The sequence below is a fragment of the Phascolarctos cinereus genome, unplaced genomic scaffold, assembly GCF_003287225.1.
Source record: "Phascolarctos cinereus isolate Bilbo 61053 unplaced genomic scaffold, phaCin_HiC Scaffold_4;HRSCAF=312, whole genome shotgun sequence".
Classification (NCBI taxonomy): Eukaryota; Metazoa; Chordata; class Mammalia; order Diprotodontia; family Phascolarctidae; genus Phascolarctos; species Phascolarctos cinereus.
This window is the reverse complement of record NW_027555847.1, coordinates 595,770,538-595,793,889: the sequence shown is the minus strand read 5'-3', so window position 1 is coordinate 595,793,889 and position 23,352 is coordinate 595,770,538. Positions and strand designations below refer to the sequence as shown.

At 34.8% G+C, this 23,352-nt stretch overlaps 1 protein-coding gene across 1 annotated transcript in view; it reads left to right on the top strand.

The window, feature by feature from the left end:
- The window catches only part of UBR5 (ubiquitin protein ligase E3 component n-recognin 5), a 162,263-nt gene that overhangs the window by 125,733 nt on the left and 13,178 nt on the right, over positions 1-23,352 (top strand). The window contains 15 exon segments of the mRNA XM_020969574.2: positions 5,290-5,547; positions 5,868-6,136; positions 6,281-6,492; positions 9,618-9,848; positions 11,822-11,895; positions 13,070-13,242; positions 13,341-13,454; positions 15,082-15,302; positions 15,968-16,088; positions 16,174-16,272; positions 16,993-17,236; positions 20,824-20,935; positions 21,483-21,627; positions 22,427-22,557; positions 23,187-23,247. Coding sequence (XP_020825233.1) covers positions 5,290-5,547; positions 5,868-6,136; positions 6,281-6,492; positions 9,618-9,848; positions 11,822-11,895; positions 13,070-13,242; positions 13,341-13,454; positions 15,082-15,302; positions 15,968-16,088; positions 16,174-16,272; positions 16,993-17,236; positions 20,824-20,935; positions 21,483-21,627; positions 22,427-22,557; positions 23,187-23,247 — 2,465 coding nt within the window.

The following is a 23,352-nucleotide window of genomic DNA, read 5'->3' as shown; positions in this document are numbered from 1 at the left end:
ACCACCACAATAAAGAGCTACTATAAATATTTTTGTACATGTGGGTCCTCCCATTTGTGTAATCTCTTACCAGAGAACATTTGAGTGCTTTCTTTAAAAATTTTCCTTAAAGGACTTATACAGAATCATATTGAAGAGTTTGGATGATCTACAGATGGACCTTGTTAGCATTAGTCTTTTATTTTCTTATTTTTTTTAAGTTTTTATATTTATTTTTAACTTAATTACAAAATAAGGAAAAACATTGTCATGCAGAACATGTGAGATTTAATATAAAGCAATAAATTTCCATTTCAAGAAAACCTATGTAATAAACACTATATATTGTTTTCAAAGTTGTACAACTTTCCTTTGCTTCCTTGTTGGTTTTCTTTTGTTCTCTCCTTTGTACTTGTTATTTTACTTTTTTCCCCTTCCTCTTCCCCCAAAGAAGGCTATACAGTGAAGTATGGAAGATACACACACACACACACACACACACACACACACACACACTATACATACACCTAGATATCTATAAACATACACATGTTTATAGATGCGTTTCTCTGAAAGTGGATAGCATCTTTTTTCATAAGTCCAAGTCTTTCCATGTTTTTCAAAATCAACCAGCTCATCATTTCCTACACCACAGCAATATTCCAACCCAATCCCATTCTATCTGAGAGGTTGTCTGTCTGCAGTCCTTCTCTTCTTGGTTGCATAGGTTTTTTAATTCAAGAAAATTTTAAAATAATCAGTTACCCACCTCAACAGTGTTCTCACCTTATTATACTTTAAGGTGTGATACTACTAGATCTGCTTCCTTTACATCTTTTTTATGCTGGTTTCTCTGAAGTTCCTGACCTTTTATTCTTTTAAATGAACTTTGTTGTTATTTTTTCTAACTCAGTAATATAATGTTTTAGTAATTTAATTAAGATGGAATTACATAAATAGATTAGGTAAAATTGTCATTTTTTACTGTATTAGCTTTACCTATCCATGAACAATAAATATTATTTCATTTAATTAGGTCTAACCTCATTTGTATAAAACATGCTTTATGTTTATATTCGGGTAGTTCTTGTGTTTATTTTGGCAGCTATACTCCCAGGTATTTTATACTGTCTAGTTTTTAAATGGTCTGAAGCAATATTGAATAATATGGCTGACACATAGTATAGTTTCTCTGTTTTTCTCTTTTGATTAAATCTGTTTTTGCTTTAACTTTGTCTGAGATCATGATTACTACCCCGGTTTTTTTTTAATATAACAAGTTTTACTCTTGACCTTTATTTTATGTGTGTGTGCATCTCTCATTTTTATAGCATTTTCTGAAAGCAATATATTATTAAATTCAAATTTTTAAACTGCTATCAGTTTCCATTTTATGGGTAAATTCATCCCATTCACATTCTAAGCTATAGTTACTTGTATATTTTCCTCCACTGTCCTTGCCCTATTCCTATCCTTCCTCACTCCTCTGCTTTACTTCTGTCCACCACCTTGTCCTCCTATTCCTTAAGCTGCCCACCCCTCCAGGAATCCCTCCTTTGTCATCTCCCTCCACCTCCCTTATCCTCTTGCCCTCTTATTTCTTTCTGAATTTAGAAGACTTTTATACCCTTCTAGATTGAGATGTTCTTCCCTCTTTAACCCATTACCCAAGAGAATTAGGTTTCAGCACTATCTGCCCTTCCACCTTTGTGGCTTCTTCTGTATCAGTTTTTTTTCCTTCTTTGCCTCATTTGTATAAGATAATTTCTCATTTTTATCTCCCCTACACTTTTTTTTTTAGAATCACCATGTCATATTCAGCTTAACCCAGGCTTTTCTTTCAAATTACCCAAATGGAAATGACAGTCATAGGAGAACTGATATTTTCCTATATAAGAAGTAAACAGTTTGACCTTATTGAGTCCTTTATAATTTGTCCTTAGTGTTTACTTTACATTTTTCATGGATGTTAAATGTCAAATTTTCCTTCACGTTCTGCTGTTTTTGTCACAAATAGCTGAAAGTCTTTCAGTTTGTTAAATGTCCATTTTTTTTTATCATTCAGGATTATACTTAACTTTGCTGGGTAAGTTACACTTGGTCATAACCCAGTCTCTTTTGTTCGACAAAATACAGTATTCAGAATTTATGGTCCTTTAATATAGTAGCTGCTAGGTCTTGTGTAATCCATATTGTAGCTCCATGATATTTAAAATTTTTTTTTCTTGTCACTTCCAATATTTTCTCCTGAACTTGGGAGCTTTGAAACTAGTTATGATATTCCTGCAAGTTTTTATCTTGGGATATCTTTCAGGTGATGATTGGTAATTTTTTTTCAATTTCTGCTTTGCCTTCTTGTTCTAGAACTTCAGGGCAATTTTTCCTTGATAATTGTTTGTAATATTGCATCAGGATTCTTTTTTTATCATAATTTTCAGTCAGTCCAACTATTCTTGTATTATTTCTCTTCAGTCTGTTCTCTAGATCAGTTGTTTTTCTGATGAGGTGTTTTTATATTCTCTTCTATTTTTTCATTCTTTTGATTTTGTTTTGTGATTTCTCTTGTATCTTAGAATGTCATTAGCTTCCTTTTGCCCAATTCTAGTTTTCAAGTAATTATTTTCTTCCTTAAGTTTTTGATTTTCTGTTTCAAGTTGGTTGAGTTTTGTTTCATAATTTTCTTGATTTTCTTGGATTGCTCTTCTTTTTTTCCTGATTTTTCCTCAGTCTCTCTTATTTGATTTTCAAATTCCTTTTTAAGGTCTTCTAAGAAATCTTTGTTTCTGGGACCATTTGATATTTCTCATTGAAAAAGGAATGGCTTTTTTAGCTCCATTATCTTTCTCTGAATATGAACTCAGATCTTTTCTATCCTCATAGTAACTATGATTGGGTTCTTTCTCCTTTGGTTGCTTGTTTCTATTTTATTTTATTTTATTTTTTGTAGCTATTGGTGTGATCAGGTCCTTCTTACTGTTATTTTCTGAGGTCTGTTCTAAGGCTCAACCTTGTGCTCTCCTCTCCACTCCTAAGCCACAGCTAGAGCCTCCGATCTTGCTGTCTCACAAATGATTGTGCTCCCTGTGGTCTTCTCTGTCCTGGAACTGAAAGTAGGGACTCTGCTCTCTCGCAGGTGCCCATAGTCAGCAGGATCCCTGCTCCTCTGCTACTGTACTCACTAAAGGTGTGCTAGCTCCCCCTCTCAGCCACAACCTGGGATGCATCTGAGCAGCATACCTGTGCTTGGCATCCCTCTACAGTTGAATGTCCTTCAGTCTTTTCCTCAGCTATCAGACCCCCATGCTGTGAGACGAAACTTTCTAAGGCTGAGGATGCCTCCCAACCCCAACTGCTCCCAGAGCTTGTTGTTTATTCATTCTGCAGAGTTGGTCTGGAGGTGTTTGCACTTCATGCAGGTTGGATCTTTCCTTGGGTCTTCTTAGGTTGTCATAGGAGAACATCTGTTTTACCCTGACTTTTGTTTATTTCCACTCCTCTATAATCGCTCTGAGAAGAGAATGCTCTGTGTTTTACTGTGAAGGAAATTTGGAGAGCCGAAAGTTTTCTGACCTCTATCTTTCTAGAATCCTCTCCTTGTAGCATTAGTCTTTCACTGGGGAGGAGCACCAGGCCTCTTATTTTTTTTAAAAAAAATTATTATTTGGTTATTTTTAGTGTTCATTAAACTTCTTTCTTCTCCCACCCCACCTACCCCCATTTCCTATAGTTTTTATAAAGACAGACTTTGTGTTATTATATTAAGGGCATGTATGTTATAGAGGCAGAAGAGATCTCATGAGATACTCTCATACATTCCTCAGAATACTTGAATTTTGGTAAAAAGCTAAATTGGATGATAAATTACTGTATTGGGTCTTGCATTGGTATATTTAAGGGAACCATAGAATGGGGGAAATGATATGACATGACCTTGGAGTGAACAGTGAGTCAGTGGAAGAAGTACAGAGGCTAGACCCCTTTAGACTAAGGTTGCATAAGATACATCCTGACTTTGATGTTTTGTTTGGGTCCATCTCCATATACAGTTTGTGCTAGAATTAGGGAAGTTAGTGGAGAATAATACTGTGATAAATAGTCAAACTCTTATCTGTCTGAACTGTACCAGCTAAGCTTATTTTTTTTTTCAGTTCTCTGTCGCCTTGCTTAATGATAGTTATCATATGTAATATTTAGACACAATTTTTGATGTTATTAATTTTCTCATTGTTGTTTTATGAAGTAAAGAACTTACCCCGTATTGTTCCTTTGAAAGCTTCTTAAGGGAAAACAGCCCTCTTTTTTCCTACCTTTATCTGACCTACAATGAATGACACACATGTTCATCTATATTATTTTCCTCTTCCTTATTAATTGTAATAACAATAATTCAGATTTATATAACACTTTTGCATTTGCTGAGTGATTTCCTCCCAACAGCTCCCTGAAAGAAAGAGCTAAATATTATTCCCCTAATTTTCTGTGGATAAAGAATCAAGACTTGGGAAAACTCATGACCTGCCAGCGAGCAGCATGTGGCTCCTAAGTAACGAGACAGGACTAGACTCCAGTGGCATGTGCTCCACACCACCTCATATGTTTAGTGTAGGTAATAATTGCTGTTTTAAAATTCGGGTCATAACTACATCTTAGTCCAAATGATAGATGTCTGATTATGTGACCTTGACTCATTTATGCTATCTATAAAACATGGGCAACTTTTAGACAGATTTAGTCTATAACATCTCACAAGGAGACTAGTATCACTTTACACAAGGACAAATGAGGTGTGGAAGAAAAGTTGTGAAGTATCTTAAATTTCTTTTTGCTTTCTGAGGTCTCAGCCTAAATCATAGCTTTTCTTCTTATGGTATTAAGAACATGATTGTAGGCATGTTCTCAGTTTTTCTTTAAACCTGATTTTGGGGAAAAGAGTAGCTTAAATTCTGGTCAGTATTGAATTGCTCAGTCTAAATTGATGAAAATGCTCCAGTATATAGAAGGAGATGTTAAATCTTTTTTAGCCTCACTTTTTCATTCTATAGGTTATCTAGTGTTAGAGAAATTATTTTAGCTGTATTGCAGCTTTATGTTCCCAATCGTACATTGATTTATTTTCAATTTTGTTACCTTAAAAAGGTTTATAATAAGCACTTAACTAGCAATTGGTTTTATGGGCCACTGGTCACATTCTGAGGATTCTGTTATACATGTATCTTTTCTCGAAAGTGAATATGCTATAATGGCAAAATAATTTCATTTAAGTGTACCAATAAATCCAGGACAAATTTTTTTTTATGTCAATACATTTAGGTGCCAGCAGTGTACCTGCTTTTTTTTCTGAAGATGACTCTCAGTCCAATGACTCCAGTGATTCAGACAGCAGCAGTAGCCAGAGTGATGACATAGAGCAGGAAACATTTATGCTTGATGAGCCACTGGAAAGAACCACAAATAGTTCTCATGCTAATGGTGCCGCCCAGGCACCCCGCTCTATGCAGTGGGCTGTACGCAACACCCAGAATCAGAGAACTACCAGCACAACTCCTTCCAGTACATCAGCACCAGCAGGCAAGTCTAAATGCTATGTTTTCTAATGAGTGACTGAATAAATTTTTCACTGAAAGATTTTTATCTTGGAAAAAAATGAAATCTTAAAATAATTTGTGTTATGGCTTGAGTTTTAAAAACAACCGCCAAATCCAAAACCCATTTACGTAGGTTATGGTAATTCTTTGTTCCCAAGAAAGAAATCAGCATTATGATCAAAATCTTTATTTAACATTCTAGGACTGATACAAATAGATTTGCTATGGGAATTTTAATTCTATCTAATAAGTGTGTACAGAACTAGAGAAATATAATGGTCAAATTTTTTTTCTTCCCTTTAGCAAGTTCAGCGGGTTTGATTTATATTGATCCATCCAACTTACGCCGGAGTGGTACCATCAGTACAAGTGCTGCGGCTGCTGCAGCTGCTCTTGAAGCTAGCAATGCCAGCAGCTACTTAACATCTGCAAGCAGTTTAGCAAGAGCGTATAGCATTGTCATCAGACAGATCTCTGACTTGATGGGGCTTATTCCCAAATACAACCACCTTGTCTACTCTCAGATCCCAGCAGCTGTAAAACTGACTTATCAAGATGCAGTAAACTTACAGGTGTGAATCAACTTAAAATGCATTTTATCTTTCTGCCATCTATTATTATGATGATCACTATATGTAAAGATAAGACTAAAAGTACTTCTTGAATTGCCCTTGCTCTGTCTTACTGGATCATCTTCTTGTTTGTTTTTTCAATAGAATTATGTAGAAGAAAAGCTGATTCCCACGTGGAATTGGATGGTCAGTATTATGGATTCTACAGAAGCTCAGTTGCGTTATGGTTCTGCATTAGCATCTGCTGGTGATCCTGGGCATCCAAACCATCCTCTTCATGCTTCTCAGAATTCAACCAGGAGGGAAAGAATGACTGCTCGTGAGGAGGCTAGTTTAAGAACGCTGGAGGGCAGACGGTATGAAGTTAAAAAAAAAAAAGTTCTCCTCAGTTTTAAAAGAGAGCATTTGTGCTAAGTGCTAAGCACTCTTTATAGCTGTTCTCTCATTTGATCCTTACAGCATCCCTGGGAGGTAGATGTAGTTATTATCCCCCTTTTACAGTTGAGGAAACTGAGGCAAACTCAAGGTTAAGCAACTTGCCCAGGGTCAAACAGATGGTAAATGTCGAGGACCAGATTTGACCTCAGGTCTTCCTGACTTCAAGCCAAGCACACTATCCACTGTGCCACCAGCTGCTGAAGGAAAGATCATTTCCAATTTGGGAAAGATTGTATCACAGGTAGAATGTTTGTCCTGGAAGGATAGCCTCAATACATACTCAGATGAGATTCAAGTATTGTTTTGTCATTTGATTGATTTGGATATTCCCTCCAACAATGCTTGTCTCAACTTCTTCTGTGCTACTGTTGTCCATGTCTTCCCATAAGTTCACCAAGGGTAGTTTGAGTGTACTTTTGTATTGATATAAAAAATAATGTAGTTAACCCCTAATATTATGCTCGATGCTTCACAAGATGCAGTCGTACAAGATACAGTTTCTTTTTGGGGCACATAATCCAAAAGTGGAGATAGTGACAGACAATTCTAATGCTAGAATTCATTGTGCTATATAAGTAGAATTAAAAGTCATAAGTGGAAAATGGTTCACTTCTAACTGTAGTGATTACATGTAGTATTTTATTTGGGCCTTAGAATGTGAGAAACTTATAGACAAAGATGGGATAATGGAAGAAAGTCATTATTAGTACAAGAAATATCATGATTTAGGAAAGGACACATATAGTCTGGCCAGAGTATTTTTTTTTTCAGTCCTTTAAAAGTCATGTATTACTCTTATGACCTCATTTTGGATATAACAGAGTGGTTTGTCATTTCCTTCTCCACAAAAATGTTGTTCAGTTGTTTCCAGCTCTTTGTGACCCCATTTAGAGTTTTTAGAGTTTTCTTGGAAAAGATACTATAGTAGTTTCCCATTTCCTTTTCTAGCTCATTTTTTTATTTTTACTTTTTTTGGCAATTGGGGTTAAGTGACTTGCCCAGGGTCACACAGCTAGTAAGTGTCAAGTGTTTGGTCTGCGGCCAGATTTGAACTCAGGTCCTCCTGACTTCAGGGCAGGTGCATCCAGCTCATTTAACAGTTGAAACTGAGGCAGACAGAGTTAAGTGACTTGCCCAGGGTTACAGAGCTGGTGTCTGATGCTGAATTTGAGCTCAGGTCTCCCTGACTTCACGTCAGGCAATCTATTCACTGTGCCGCCTAGCTTCTCTTCTAGAGCTTAGAGAATATTAAAGATAAATGTTGGAAGTCGAGCCGAAAAGGTGCTTTTGAACTGTGTTGTATAGAAGCTCAAATTCCAGCATAAGGAGCCGTGATTTTATTTAGAAAGCAGGAAAATTCAAAGTGTTTGAGGAGAGTGGTAACATGATTTAAAGGGCACCTTGAGAAGAATTGGTGGTGTATAGGTTGTGCAAGTGTCCACGAGGTAGAAGACCAGGCTACCACTCTTAGTTTAGATATGAGCTAAGGGCCAGAGCTAGTGGCAGTGGTCATAAAGAGAAAGGAAGAAAAGGAATGATTTTGAGAGAGACACTGGGAAGGAAGATTCTATAAAAACTTCTTGGTTGATGGAGTTACTTGGCAGAGTGATGGAGGATCCATTAAAGAAAATAAGAATGATCAAGAAGAACAGCCTATTTGGATAAGATAAGTTTGGTTTTAGGGGTAAGATTAAGATGTAGGATCAAGAATCATTAGGATTTCAAGATGTCTTGTAAAGGTGGATGAAATCCCTTTTCTTAGGAAGTCTGTTCTGTAAAGTTTTAGTCCCATGCATTTTAGCTCAATTAAATGATAATTAGATGGCATGATAGAGTGCCAGGAAGACTCCAGTATCTTTGCCAGAAAACCACATATGGGGTCACTAAGAGTCAGACATGACTGAAATGACAGAACAGTTACAGAAACTTTTTTGAAGGGTTTAACTCTTTGCTTAGTGTGTAGCATGCTGGGCCTACCTCTTTGAGCAGGAGCATATTTTCTGTCATTAACATAGCATTCAAGATAGAAGGGACATTAGAAGCTACTTGTCCAATCCATACCTGAGGAAGAATAATCCCCTTGCCATATAGCCTGTTGTTAAAGACCTCTAAAGAGGTAGACAGAACCCACCCCTTCCCAGGTATTTGGATATTTTCCTTATATCATGTCTATTTCTTCATATCTGATCCAGTTAGTCCTCTGGGTGATAGTCTTTCAAATCCTCGAACACAGGTATCATATTCTCTCCTCCACCATCCCCATATACCCACACCAGTTCCCCACTCTTTTTCCCTCCAAGGGTTTTTTCTTCTTTCAACCTGTCCTCGTGGCCTTTCACATCCTGGTTACCTTCTTATAGACACTCTCCAGCTCATCAATGTCCTTCCTAAAATGTGAGATCCGTTACAATAGGCACTTGAAAATTCCTTCACAGCTAGATGTGGAAGTGTATATTTAATATGAATGAATGAGAACATCTGTTAAGTGCTGTGTACTAAGCATTGGGCATAGAAGTAGCCAGTATTAGATTAGGAAGCAGATTCTGGGAAATAATATAATCCATTCATTTCAAAAGACATTTTGTATGTGTCTACTATGTTTAAGGAAAGCACTGTCCTTGCGTACAATAGTGAAACAAAAAGTCTTTGCCCTGAAATAATATTTATATTCATTTGTTATTAAGTAGTGTTTTCAGTCGACTGATAAAATTATGACGGCAGAATCACATTACTTATCCGTTTTTCTTTGCTAAATAAACTTTATTGATTCATTTTGTTTTTACACATCATTTGTATTTCCCAATTTCTCTTTTCCATCACTGCCAGAAAACAGTCTCTTATAACAAAGAATAAAAATTAGGAAAACAAAATAGTTCATCAAAACTAACCAACATATCTAGAAGGTCTGACAGTGTGTTCAGTGTCCCCCATCCCTGCAAAGGACCTGGGAGAGGTGGCTCGTTATATATCTACTTTGGAGCCAAACTTGGTCATTATAGTTTCACAGTTTTCAGTTTCGGTTGTTTTGTTTTTGTTTCCACAGGCGTGCCACTTTACTTAGTGCCCGCCAAGGAATGATGTCTGCTCGAGGTGACTTCTTAAATTACGCCCTTTCTTTAATGCGATCTCATAACGATGAGCATTCTGATGTTCTTCCTGTTTTGGATGTCTGCTCACTGAAACATGTAGCATATGTTTTTCAAGCCCTTATTTATTGGATTAAAGCAATGAACCAACAGACAACCTTGGATACACCTCAACTGGAACGCAAAAGGTAAATTGCTGCAGTTTTAAAACTTAGTCGCTTGGGATTACCTTTATTTTCATGTCATCAGACTTTGGAGCTAGGAGATAAGAATTGGGCAAAAAAGACTGTAAAGAAAAGTTGGAATAGCCAGAGTAGGCTACCCAATAATTCTTGATTTTGTACAAGACCGTATTCTGTGTTTTTACTTTCTCCTCTGTACCTACCACTCTAGTTATACTGAGCTTAATGTTTGAGGTGTCTGTATTATGGTTTTGTCTCAGTTTAGACTTAATTATTTATTACTTCTTTGTTACCTAGTATTACAAAGCTTGTAATCGTAACTTTTTTTTTCTTACCCTTACTTCTTTTTAGTCACAGAGTAGAACCTTATTCAAGAACCTTGAATAAGAAGGCTGACTCATATCTTTAGTAATTCTAAATTAGAATGAACCAGAAAAAAATAGGCTTAAAATAGTCAAAAGCAGGAACCTTCTTTAAATCTTTTGTGATTGTTGACAACTGCTTATTTCTTTCTTTGGAATAATATTTGGCTGTAGAATCTTGTTGTGTTGTATGCTTTCTAAGGGGAATGAGAGAGTTGAATTTTCAGTTTCATATAAAAATCATACTTAAACTCTTCTTCATCCCTGTTAATAGAGACAAGCAAACTGGACAGACTTTGGAGTACAAAGTTAGAATAATAATGCATTTATAGCCAACTTTTGGTGGTGTCATGTATTCACTGTGTATAGTAAGTAGTTAAGTTATATTCTGGTAAGCTAAAAAGTCTGATAGGTTGTACCTTATTACTCAATCAAATTATTGATTGAAATGGAATTTAGAGCTACCTAATGTTATTAACTATTGTATGTGGGCACTTTTATTATCTCAATCAAATTATTGATTGAAATGGAATTTAGAGCTACCTAATGTTATTAACTATTGTATGTGGGCACTTTTATTATCTATCTGATTAATTTTAAAGCACAATTTTATAAAGCTTTACTCAACTAACTGCCATTTTTATGGCAACTTTTTTTTTTTAGTCAGACTAAGTTCTTTGATTTGGGAAATTTTTTAGTCTTTTTCAAAGTTACGATTTGTACAATGTTTTGTTTTAGAAGAATGTGGTTTTTAGCATTCATAGTTGGCTCTAGCATGTGCCCTCTTTTGAGATTTGGAGCTCTACTTTAAGAATTCAAATTATAAATTTGAACAAAATAGTGGAAATAAATGATGAGAACAAATAATGGAAATAATAATCTCAGCAATAATAACTTATGGGGAAAACGTAGTGGTATAAACCCATCTGCCTTAACACAAATTGTTTGCATATAATACATAAAATGCCTAAAGATGAGAAATATAGCAAGATGTTTTTGAGCCTGAAATTTGATATCATTTGTAGTGCTGTCTTTAAGTTGGCAATTCTGTTCCCATTTCAAGTTGTTAATCAAAAGATGTGCTGACAGCAGCTCCTCAGCATATGAATGTCAAGAGTTCTATGAGTTTTCTTTTATTCTTAGCTATGACAGCTAATCGCATAGCCTTGTTTTCATGTTTACGCAGAGAAATTGCTTTCACCGTTATAATTGAATTAATGAGTTGTTGGTTATTGGATGAATTGATTTATTTTTCTTTAAACTAAATCAAGTGGTCAGTTCATTGGATGGCCAAAGTAGTTTGTAGATATGAGATAAATCATAAATGCAAACATTTTAAACTTAATGCAGAAAAACATAAAGATAGCCCCTCTGTTAAAAAAAAAGAAAAGGAAAAAAACCCTAGCCAACCACCCAAATGCTGTTGGCAACTTGTCAAGCTAGCCTCTTTGCCATTTCCTTGAAGTCCATAACTCTTCAACATGTTTTGATGTGCTTTGGTGTTTTCTTAAAGTTATATTTTCAACCCTTTCTGCTTGCTCTGACCTCGCTTTAGCTGGTGCTGATACAGTCAAAAAAAGTTCATGCCAAATGACCAACACTTTCATTCTCTTTCAGAACACGGGAGCTCTTGGAACTAGGTATTGACAATGAAGATTCAGAACATGAAAATGACGATGACACCAATCAAAGTTAGTGTACAAAAAAACTCCTAATATGCTTCAAGGAATGACTGCCTCAATATTATTCTTTTAACCTTTTTAACTTTGTATTTTTTTGTCTGGCTGGGAATTTCTCTTTTCTTCATGTTCTGTTCCAAATATTTTCTTACTTGTATGCATCTTATTTATATTTTTATATTTATTGCTAACTTTTTTTTAAAATATGGAGGTTTATTCTAGCTTTCCAATTTCATATTAACTTTTCCTTCATATCTCTTTTTGTTATTTCTCCTTTTGATGTGTGTGTTTTCCTTTGCATATATTGTTTAGGAACTGCTTGGAACAAAGGATTAACAGAATTATATTCATTAATAAATTTATCTTATGAATGTAGTAAATATATATTATTGATAGAATAGAATTACCCAAGTATAAGAATCTAAATTTAGTTTATTATGTTATAGTTATAAGCTGTAAAACAGTGAAAATGGCCAGGGGATCTTGACTGTGTGACACATTCAACTCTAATTTTAGCTCATGAGTGTCAGGATTAGAACATTAAATTTATCAACTTGTTCCCAGTGAAGAGTAAGGCAGCCTTGGATATTCCTGTATTAGTAATTTACTCCAAACTCACTGTTACTTCAGTTTTGTTCCATGGACACATCACCAAAATTGTCATGTAAGCACATACTGTGAGCTGTTCCCTGGGTATTCTTTATGCATAAATTGCTTCTAACTTTTTTCTTTTAACTTGTATTTGTCTTTGTTGAGGAACAGAGGAAATAGGGTAGCACATGTTAAGATTTTAACATCTGAGCAGTCTTTTCATTTGTCATTCAAAATATCACTGAGGACTGAGGTCTAAGTTGTTAGACATGTTTTCCAAACTTTGTCTCCTGTAGGGGGAGAGAATTATAGCAGTTTTAGGAGAAACTAGGAAAGATCTTTGACTTTGGCATCGCCACTGTTCCTATAAATGTCTACTGGAAACTTTTCCTTAGTGGAGTCAGGATAATTTGTACTGAAGGCTCAGATCTTTCTAACAACTTTATTTTCTAAAGTTCAGGGACTGTTTGTCCATTATTTTTGAGTGGCCCTGAAGTTTCATAACAAGACCAAGAAATTTAGAATGAGTTTCGATTTTTAAAAGGTGCAGGTAATAAATCCATTAAAAAAACATACTTTGTTTCTGGTTATTTAGGTGCTTCATTGAATGATAAAGATGACGATACACTTACTGCAGAAACTGGACAGAATCATCCGTTTTTCCGACGATCAGATTCCATGACGTTCCTTGGGTGTATACCTCCAAATCCTTTTGAAGTACCTTTGGCTGAAGCCATCCCTTTGGCTGATCAGCCACATCTACTACAGGTGAAACTGAAGGCCAGTTCTGAAATCTTTTTGGTTTGTCTAAATTTTAACTAAATTAAACGTGTGGCATAACTAGAATGTTTTTGTTGAAATTACAGCCGAATGCTAGAAAAGAGGATCTTTTTGGCCGTCCCAGTCAGGGTCTCTATTCCTCATCTGCCAGTAGTGGGAAATGCTTAATGGAAGTTACAGTGGATAGAAACTGCCTTGAGGTAAGACTGCAATAATCTGAACCATTTTTAAAAAAAATTAATGCAGTTTTACTTTGGCACCTTTTAAAAGAAAGCATTGAACTCCAAAACTCAAAAAACTAATGGAAGTGTTCAAAAGTACTGTTGTTTCCATTTACACACATTTTCTCTACAGGTAGTGCTTCTGTAAATCTTGATTTTTCTCTTGTTATGAATGTAAGGTTGTTTGGGAGGTGAGGCTATTAGCAAGTGGGGTCAGTTTGGTGTTTCTTTGATGACCTTCTGCATCATGTATTGAATAAAGCGGTAAATAGATTTGTGTTTGGGAATTTTCAAAATCTCTCAAGAATTATGATTCTAATAAACTGAAACTTATTATGTTTTTGTTTTTTGTACCTTTATCATCAAAGGTCTGTTATCTTGAAAAGTTGTGAGTTTTTTTTTCCAGTTAGTAAGGACTGTCCCTCAAAACATGATGTTCCTAAAATTTGGCACCTTAGAATGTTCCATCAAAATGGGGTAGGCATAGCTTTGGAATAGAATTGCCATAATGGCAGCATTTTGTAATAACTGAGGTGCTAAGAGTAAGAAGCAAGGGCACAGAGTTTTAATTTCATATTGATATGAAAAAAGCGGCAGTCATTGAAAAGTTTGCCACCTTTCGGGGGCGGGGGGGAGCACCATTAACATTTTTCAGATGATTTTTTTCAGGTATATTTTATACCTAGACAGATATGTTGTGGAACCACTTAATATTCCCAAGGAAAGTCATATTAGAAATCTTCAGATAAATGAAACATGATCAGTAAAATATTAGTGTGGTGATGGGGTAAATAGTATATTGAGAGTAAGAAGACCTTAATCCTAATCTTGGCTCTAACCTTCTGTGTGCTTTGTTTAACTCACAAGATTGTTATGAAAATTAAATGAGAATTCTCCAGCTATATTTGAAATTGTCCTAAGAACAGTAACATGCTTTGAAAATATTAGCTGGTATTATGTTTGAAAAACTTTGAGGTGAAAATCAGGATAACTGCTGAAGAGATTTCTTCCACGTGATTTTCACTTTTAATACAAGTAGTTACAGTTTATATTAAATATACTTTATCCAAGTTCTCTACCCAAACTAACTTATTAAATACAGGGTTTTTGGATATATTTTGTGGCTAAGAATTTTCCTTTACTATATATAAAACGATTGTTTAAGTGTTTGCCTTTTTAAAAAAAGTTTATGTATATTTGGGACTCAAAAAGAAATACTCATACTTAATGAATTCAAGAATTTGGAGAAATCAGTGTGACGTGTACATGGAAAAAATGTAGTTGAAAACAGTTTTGGAAAGTATTTTGGGGGCAGAAGAAAGTACAAAGTGGAAATGATAAAAATGATAAAGGGAATTATTATGACACAAATATAAAAATGTCTTAGAAATTTCTGAGATGCTGACATGAATTTTAAAAGCGGTAGTTGATATCCAGCAGAGTAGGTAAGTTGTACTAGCCAGAGTGATCAGTAGGTGGAATTGCTATAGTCAGATTTTCTTGATGGGAATTGTTTCTTTTCACTATTTACTTTAGAGAATTATTAAGTTGAAATGATGTCTTGAATTGATTTTGAAATGTATCACTCATTCCTGAAATTCTTCAGGTTCTTCCAACTAAAATGTCTTACGCTGCCAACCTTAAAAATGTAATGAACATGCAAAATCGGCAAAAGAAAGAAGGGGAAGAACAAAATTTGCTGACGGAAGAATCTGAGAGTTCAAAACCAGGACCATCTGCTCATGACCTTGCAGCACAATTGAAAAGTAGTTTGTTGGCTGAAATAGGATTGACGGAAAGTGAAGGGCCTCCTCTAACATCGTTCAGGTATTTTTAAAATATTAATATAAGTTTTATAGAGACTATGTGATTTAATAGATAGAGTGTACTGGGCTTAGAGTTAGAAAGAAATAGGCTCAGATCTCACTCCTAACACTTAATTAGCTTTGTGACCCAGGCTAGTCACTTAAACTCTATTTCTTAGGAGGTTCACTTGAATTTAATCACTAGCTCATAGATAGCTTGTCAGTTTTTGTTGATATGAGTTTTCATACCAAGCAGCATCCATACTGACAATCACATTATCTTTTGTATTTGCATATTGTTTCCTTAGTGGTAAATGAATGTAGAATTGTTTTTTAATTAATTTTTTTTTTCAGTTAATAAAAATTTATCTTCTCTCCCTTCCACCCTTACCCTCCATTGAGAAAGAACCAGTAGGAGGGGAACACTGTTTCAGACGTGTAATAGAGCAAAACAAATTTCACCATTGGCCATATCCAAAAAAAAAGTCTCAAACTGTTTTCTTGTGTCAATCACCTCTCTATCAGCAGGTGGTTAATGTGCTTCATCATGCATCTTCTGGAATTCCAATGATCAATGCAATGCAATGATTGTTGAAGTTGAAGCAAACGTCTTAATTTATAGTTTACATTGCTAATTAATCTCCAGTGTTAGCGGAATGATTCTACTTCCTCCCCCTTTTCTTCCAGGCCTCAATGCAGCTTCATGGGAATGGTTATATCTCATGATATGTTGCTGGGACGCTGGCGCCTGTCTTTGGAGTTATTTGGCAGAGTGTTCATGGAGGATGTTGGAGCAGAACCTGGATCAGTATGTAATTTTTTCATTTTAGAAGCTGTTCTGTTTTTTCTGGGTCATTTCAGAAACTAATGCTGTCATTTTGTAATTGTTTAAGATCCTCACTGAATTAGGTGGTTTTGAAGTAAAAGAATCAAAATTCCGTAGAGAGATGGAAAAACTGAGAAATCAGCAATCAAGAGATTTAACATTAGAGGTAAAGGTGTTGTGGGGGTTTTTTCCAGTGTGTAGAATATATTTTTAAAAGTTCAACTCCCAAGAATGTTGACAGCTTAATAACTAATTTTACATGGTGACATGTTTTAATACTTAAATGTTAATTTTGTGTAAATTTTACACTTTTTGTGATGGTTGCAGTGAATGTACTGAGACTGAATGCAAGTGATAGTGTTCCATTAGGTCTGAGTTGTGAGAAACTTTAGAAGTGAGATAATTTTGTTCTAATTTACGTGAAGGGGGGTGGAGAATAAGCATTTATGTAGTGCCTACTATGTGCTAGACACTCTTATTGAGCCCTTTTACAAAAATTATTTCATTTGATCTTCATCACAGTCCTGCAAGGTAGATCTATTATTATCCCCATTTTACAGTTGAAAAAATTGAGGCAAACAGGTTAATGGATTTGCCCACAGTGGTGAAATGTCTGAAACCAGATTTGAACTTGGGTCTTCCAGACTCCAGGCCTAATGCCCTATCAGCTGTGCCACCAGCTATCTACCTGAGACTAGTGCTTTGAGACATTTTTGTTTTTTGGAAAGGTTAAGAATTTTGATAGCTTTCAATTGTGCATAAGAAACGTTTTAAATTGTTAATGAAAGAAAATATTTACTTACATTTTTAGTTGTTTTGCCTAGGAAAATAATCACTCAATATTTTCTGATGAAGTAAATAAGCCTTTTCTTATGCATTTCATTAGGTTGATCGAGATCGAGATCTTCTAATTCAGCAAACAATGAGGCAGCTTAACAATCATTTTGGTCGCAGATGTGCTACTACTCCAATGGCTGTACATAGAGTAAAAGTTACATTTAAGGATGAACCAGGAGAGGGCAGTGGTGTGGCACGAAGTTTCTATACTGCTATTGCACAAGCTTTTTTGTCAAATGAAAAACTGCCAAATCTAGATTGTATTCAGAATGCCAACAAGGGTACCCATACCAGTAAGTATTCTTTAAGGAATTTAATGTGTAATTTAAAGTATAATGGAGTTTACTCCATCCCTTGTTGATTGTGAAATAGCATAATAGTTTAAACTATGGATACTCAAATATTTTGTTTATACAGATTAATTCAGTTTAGTTTTCAACTTAACTAGCTGTGCTCAGGAAAACGTGGCAATTTTTAATTTTATCCATATCAGCACATATTATGGATTTAAAAGTCATTATATTTGGATTTTAGACCAAATACTACTACAAAACTACATCAGTAGTTTCTGTTAAGGTGACCTATACTTTCCATTAATTCATCACAGAAATGGACACATTTTCCCTTCATGCCAAGAAGTCATAGTCTGTCTTAAAGGAAAGAAGAGTAACAAGCTAAACTCTCTGGATCAGAGTTTCCTCATTTGTTAAATAAGGAGACCAGCTATCTGACATCTATTTAAGCTTTAAAATTCTAAATTCTAAGATTCTAAATCTTTTCCGCCCTCCCCTAACCCTCCTTCACAGTTCAGAAATTGTTTTTTTACCTCGGTTTTAATCTCCCTAAGAGAGAAGGCAAGCATTATATCTAAGCTGAGTTGGAATTGAAAAATGGCCAAGTAAAATGTAATTCTCCCAGGGTTTTCAGTATGTTGATGGTGCTTAGAGTTGAGGTTCTTTTTCCTTTAGATCATGTATCAGTCCGAGGAACAGCTGTCATCTTGGCCCAAAGTTCTTTTTCTGTTTGCAATTCTTTAGTTAACCTTGTGAGGATGGCTTTCTAGCTTTTCTCTACCTCCTTTGGGTTCAAACCTAGAAGGATATAAATACTTCAGTCAATTTATTTACATAGTTCCAAATTGTTTTCCAAAATGATTGCACTGATTCACAGCTATACTACCTATGCACTAGTGTGTCTGTCTTCCCATGTCCCTTCCCATATCGACCATTCCCATCTTTGTCACTTTGCAGAATGTGTAGGGAAATCTCAGGGTTGTTTTGATTTCCTTGTATGTTATTATAAGTGATTTGGAGAATTCTTTCCTGTGTTTGTTAATAGTTTACAGTTCTTTTAAGGGGAATGGCTGGGGTGGGGATGTGCACATGTATATACACGTGTATTTTTGTTACCTTATGTGTATTTATTTTGTTTACGCAGAAGCTTTTCAGTTTCGTGTAATCAAAGTCATCTTTTTAAAAAATCTTTGGTAATTGCTTCTCTTCTTTATTTGGTTAATAATCTACCATAGTTATGAAAGGTCTGACTTTTTAATATTGTTATTCTGAGGTCACATCCATTTTGAATTTCTTGTGGAATATTGTACAAGATGTTGATCTAAGTCTAATTTCTGCCAGACTGCTATATAACTTTTCCAGCAGTAAAAAAAGAAATGGCTTATAAGAGTGAATTCAGTAGGAACCTTAAACAATTTAACACCATGATGATTAGAGACTTAAAAAAAGAATAAATAGATATAACTACCCTGAATCAAACCATAAAACTCCAGAATTAATAGTAATAGCTAATAGTTAACATTAACAGTTAAACTAAGGGAGAGATAAAGTAACTTGACCAGGGTCACACAGCTAACAATTGTCTAAAACAGACTTTTAACTCAGGTCTTCCTGACTCCAGGCCCAGGTACTCTATTCACTGTGCCACATAGCTGCTGTAATAATCAATGAAGAATATTAATGAAGAGAAGAGAGAAAGAAATCCTTTTTAGAAAAGGATGCAATTTTAAAAATTAATAAAAGGAGTAGAAGGGGGATTTTATTTGATTGTGTAACTGAAAGGGAAAAAAAGAGGAAGAATTAGATAACTAGGTAATAGGAAGAAAGATTTAGTAAAACTCCAAAAACTGATAAATTAGAAAAGGTTGTGTGGCTTGATGGGAAAGAAGGAGAGCCTGTAGGAATAGAGTTGTCTTGAAGGAGATTAAGCAAAAATAACCGAAGAGGCAAATTAGTGTTTTTACAGAAAAAGAGGAACAATATCGGGGGAAAAAATAGATGCGCGGAGGAAAATATAAACCTAACTCATAACTTTAATAATAATTCAAAGCAAAACATTTTTTAAGAGAGTGACAGATTATATCCAACCTAATATGTTGCTTACAAGAAACACTTCGAAGAAGCAAAGACATAACAATAAAAATGAGTCACTGGAACAAAACTTAACTGTCCCTCAGGTGAATCCACAAAAGTCGGAATTGGAATCAGACCAAACAAAAATTCAGAACATATAAAGAGATTTTTTAAAACACCCTTGAATGGCTTACTGTTATGAGATTTCAACATCCTTAGCCTGGTATTCAGATTCCTCTGCACTTGGTACCACCTTACCCTCCATTCTTTCAGCTAGTTTGGATTAATTGCTATCCTTCTAATTTTGCCCTGTGTTCTCTTCTTTACTTTTGTTCACCTTGTTCCCCATAACTGCAATGTATTATCCTTCCTCCCCATTTCTCCTGATCTTCCCCTCACCTCCCAAATCTATACTTGTTGAAGAATAGCCCATCCTTCAAGATTTACGCAAAGCCACTTTTCCAGGAAGATTTCCTTTATTCTTTTCCTTTTCTTCCCTCCCCATTGCACCCTGCCCCTCCTGCCCCAACTTTACACTAGTTGAAAATGCTCTTTTTCCCTTTAGATTTCATATAACACCTTCTTAGCTTGTATATAACAAGGGAATGTGAAATGTAAATACAACTTCAATTCTGTTTTGTAATATTTATATTTATGAGTGTATTGCATCATCCTACCAGATTGTAAAGAGGGCAGAGATCATGTGTTATTCATTCTTGATTATGATTTTGTAAATGAAGCTTCAGCTCATCAGTCCCATTTTAAAAATTAATAATGGAAAACAATTTTAGTTATCTAATATTGTTGAGCAAACAATAATACTCTTAAAATGTTATTGTGAAATATTGTGGCTATTTCTGTTTATTTAAAGAATGTAAACCTGGTCATAAGATAATATTCTTAGCAAGAGTGAGATTTTGCTTTTTGGCACATTTATGACATTCACATTCTAGGAAGAGACTGGATAAAATGACCTCTAATAGATAGATGTTTGGTGACTACAGAATATACATTATCTTTTTCCTACAATGGTACAAGTTGAAGTAGTAGAACTAGGATGAAGAACATAAATCTGTGCTAAGTGCACAAATTATAGATATAATATTTATTATATCTATAATTTGTCAAATGTGCCAGGTATTATGCTGGGTTATAAGGAGTGATGGCAAGGGAGGTACAATTTATTGCCCCTGATTCTATCACCTTATCTACAGAATGGGCCAGCATCACTTTTTGGTTGGCAGTAAACAAACGTTCTTAGCCAAATCTCGGGGCATTAATTTATTGAACAAAATGTGCCATATAATTTGAGGTGCCATTGAGAAGTTTTCATAATACCATTTATCACAGTTGTATGAACTTGGTATGATCTATATATTAAGCGTTTTGTTTGTTACCACATCTTTCTTATAGAAGATTTAATGTTTTAGCAAAAGTAAATCTTTATGACCCTTTGTAATCTTTAATAATCACTTGAAAAACGTCACTGAACTTGCTCTTTACTTTTCCTGTAGGTTTGATGCAGAGATTAAGGAACCGAGGGGAGAGAGATCGGGAGAGAGAACGAGAAAGGGAAATGCGGAGGAGTAGTGGTTTGCGAGCAGGTTCCCGAAGAGATAGAGACAGGTGTGCTAATTCTGTTTATTGAATTATAATGTATTCTCTGTTTAACCAGCAAGTATACTACATGCTTAAAAATTAATGAAAAATGTGAATCATAGTATATTTTTAAATAAATAAAATTTTATGACATTGAAAATATAGACATACATGTCATAACTGAAAGAAAATTGGCCATATAATGCTTTATAAAAGTTCTCCTTTAATGAATATAAATGAATTATGTAATTTGTATATCAAAGGATTAACCTCCTTATGTTGAAATTTTACTTTTTAGTATTCTATTCAAGATCCTATTTGTCAGGGCATTTTGATTGACTTCATAACATTATTTCTTGGAATTGTAATGTTTAACATAAATATAGTAACTATGCAGTTACTTAATCTTTCTAGCAAAGTCAAGTTAATTAATTTTGCTAAATAACCTTTTATGTTATAATTGGAATTATGCAATTTTATATTCTAATTCTGTTACTTATGGTATTGGGAGTGCACTTTGTACTTGAGGGACATAAAGTTATATGGAAATTTTAATAGCTTTTTTGGTATTCAGGGACTTTAGGAGACAGCTTTCCATTGACACAAGGCCTTTCAGGCCAGCATCTGAAGGCAATCCTAGTGATGACCCTGATCCTCTTCCAGCACATCGTCAGGCACTTGGCGAGAGACTTTACCCCCGGGTTCAGGCAATGCAACCAGTAAGACCAGAATGCATGGGTGAAATTGTAACTAACTGTATTATTTCCCAAGGTTTTTTGGTTTAGAATTATATCTGTCTTTGTCAAGAAGTCAGCCATTCATATATTCCCAGAGTTTTCCAATGCTTTTCATCAAGCAGTAGAATTAGGGAAATGCTATGGGAAATGTGGCCCATACAGTGTTTACATGGCTTGTTTTTTCTTCTCCCATTATGAGTGATTTGGAAGCATGGTTCTAACTAACTGAATAAATCATTTGTGGATTTCAATTGGTACAAATGTTTACTGTTCAAAATAGCTAACTAGACGTTTACAGATAGTGGTTATCTTACCACTTTGCAAAGTCTTTATCTTATTAAAAGATAAGTATATCAGCAGTTTTTCTATATAGAGAATATCAAAGAAATTTCTTCATGATATAGTTACATGGCCACTCTTTCTGTATATATATAGAGCTATATATGTATTATTGGGCATAGAGGAGCAATTGAGCCCCTGGAGAGCTACGACTAGCTCATGAAGTAGGACTTAGTTCTGTTGTGAGAGGTGTTTATTTATTTTAGTAAAAATGTTTAGCCTTAAATACTATCATAAATATATGAAGTATTAGGGTGAATCTGGATCCTGTTGGATTTGGAAGCAAAGGACCTTTCTCTGCCATTTAAGACCTATATATGACTTAGGTCACTTCTCTAGACCTCATACAAAAGCCATATGTGTATATTACAAATAGTTTTCTATGACTAAACAGGAGAGGCTTAGGAGGACTATTTGAATAACTTTCTTTTGTTGCTTATAGGCATTTGCAAGTAAAATCACAGGTATGCTATTGGAATTATCCCCTGCTCAGCTGCTGCTTCTACTAGCAAGTGAGGACTCTTTGAGAGCAAGGGTAGATGAGGCCATGGAACTTATTATTGCACATGGAAGGTAAATATAGATTTGCAGAGAAAAAAGCATTTCATGTTTGGATTATTTGAAGACTTTCTATTTAAAATATTATGAAGCTAGTGCCATATTTTATTTCATTTCTACCGTAAAGCACCATTCTTGAGTTATTTATTAGAGTGCCGCCCCAAATTAACTTTACCAAACTTTACAATCAAACATCTGAAGTCCCAGTATATTAATGCAGAATTTTCACAGTTGTTTTTAGGTCCTGCCTGGTTTTGAGATGGTTCCGTATACTATTTCTTTTTTATTTGAGACTCCAATTTCCTTTTTGTTATCATATTTTCAAGGAAAGTACGGTCTCATTTTGTTCAAAGAGCTGATTTTTTGTTTTCCCCTTTCTTCCCACTTGGGTGCTTTTCTACTATCCTAGACAATTCTGACCCATTCTCTAAGACCTAGTTTATTTCTTCTCCAAAAAGACGATGTTGATTGTTAACTCTGAAAACATTCATTGTCTCTAGTACGTATTTTGGTACTATATAGGTCTACACTCTGTCATTATTTATTGTGCATGTAATCTTTTCTAGATGTTCTGATTTTTCCTTTTCCTGTTTGTATAAAATATATATATATATATATATATATATATATTGTTTTCTTTCAAGGGAGAATGGAGCTGATAGTATCTTGGACCTTGGGTTGCTAGACTCTTCCGAAAAGGTGCAGGTATGAAATCTTTTTTGTAAATAAGATCAAGACAAAAGTAATTAGAGAAACTTGAGTTAGCTGGCTATCACTGCTGCTTTCCCTAAAATATCCCCAAAAAATAGA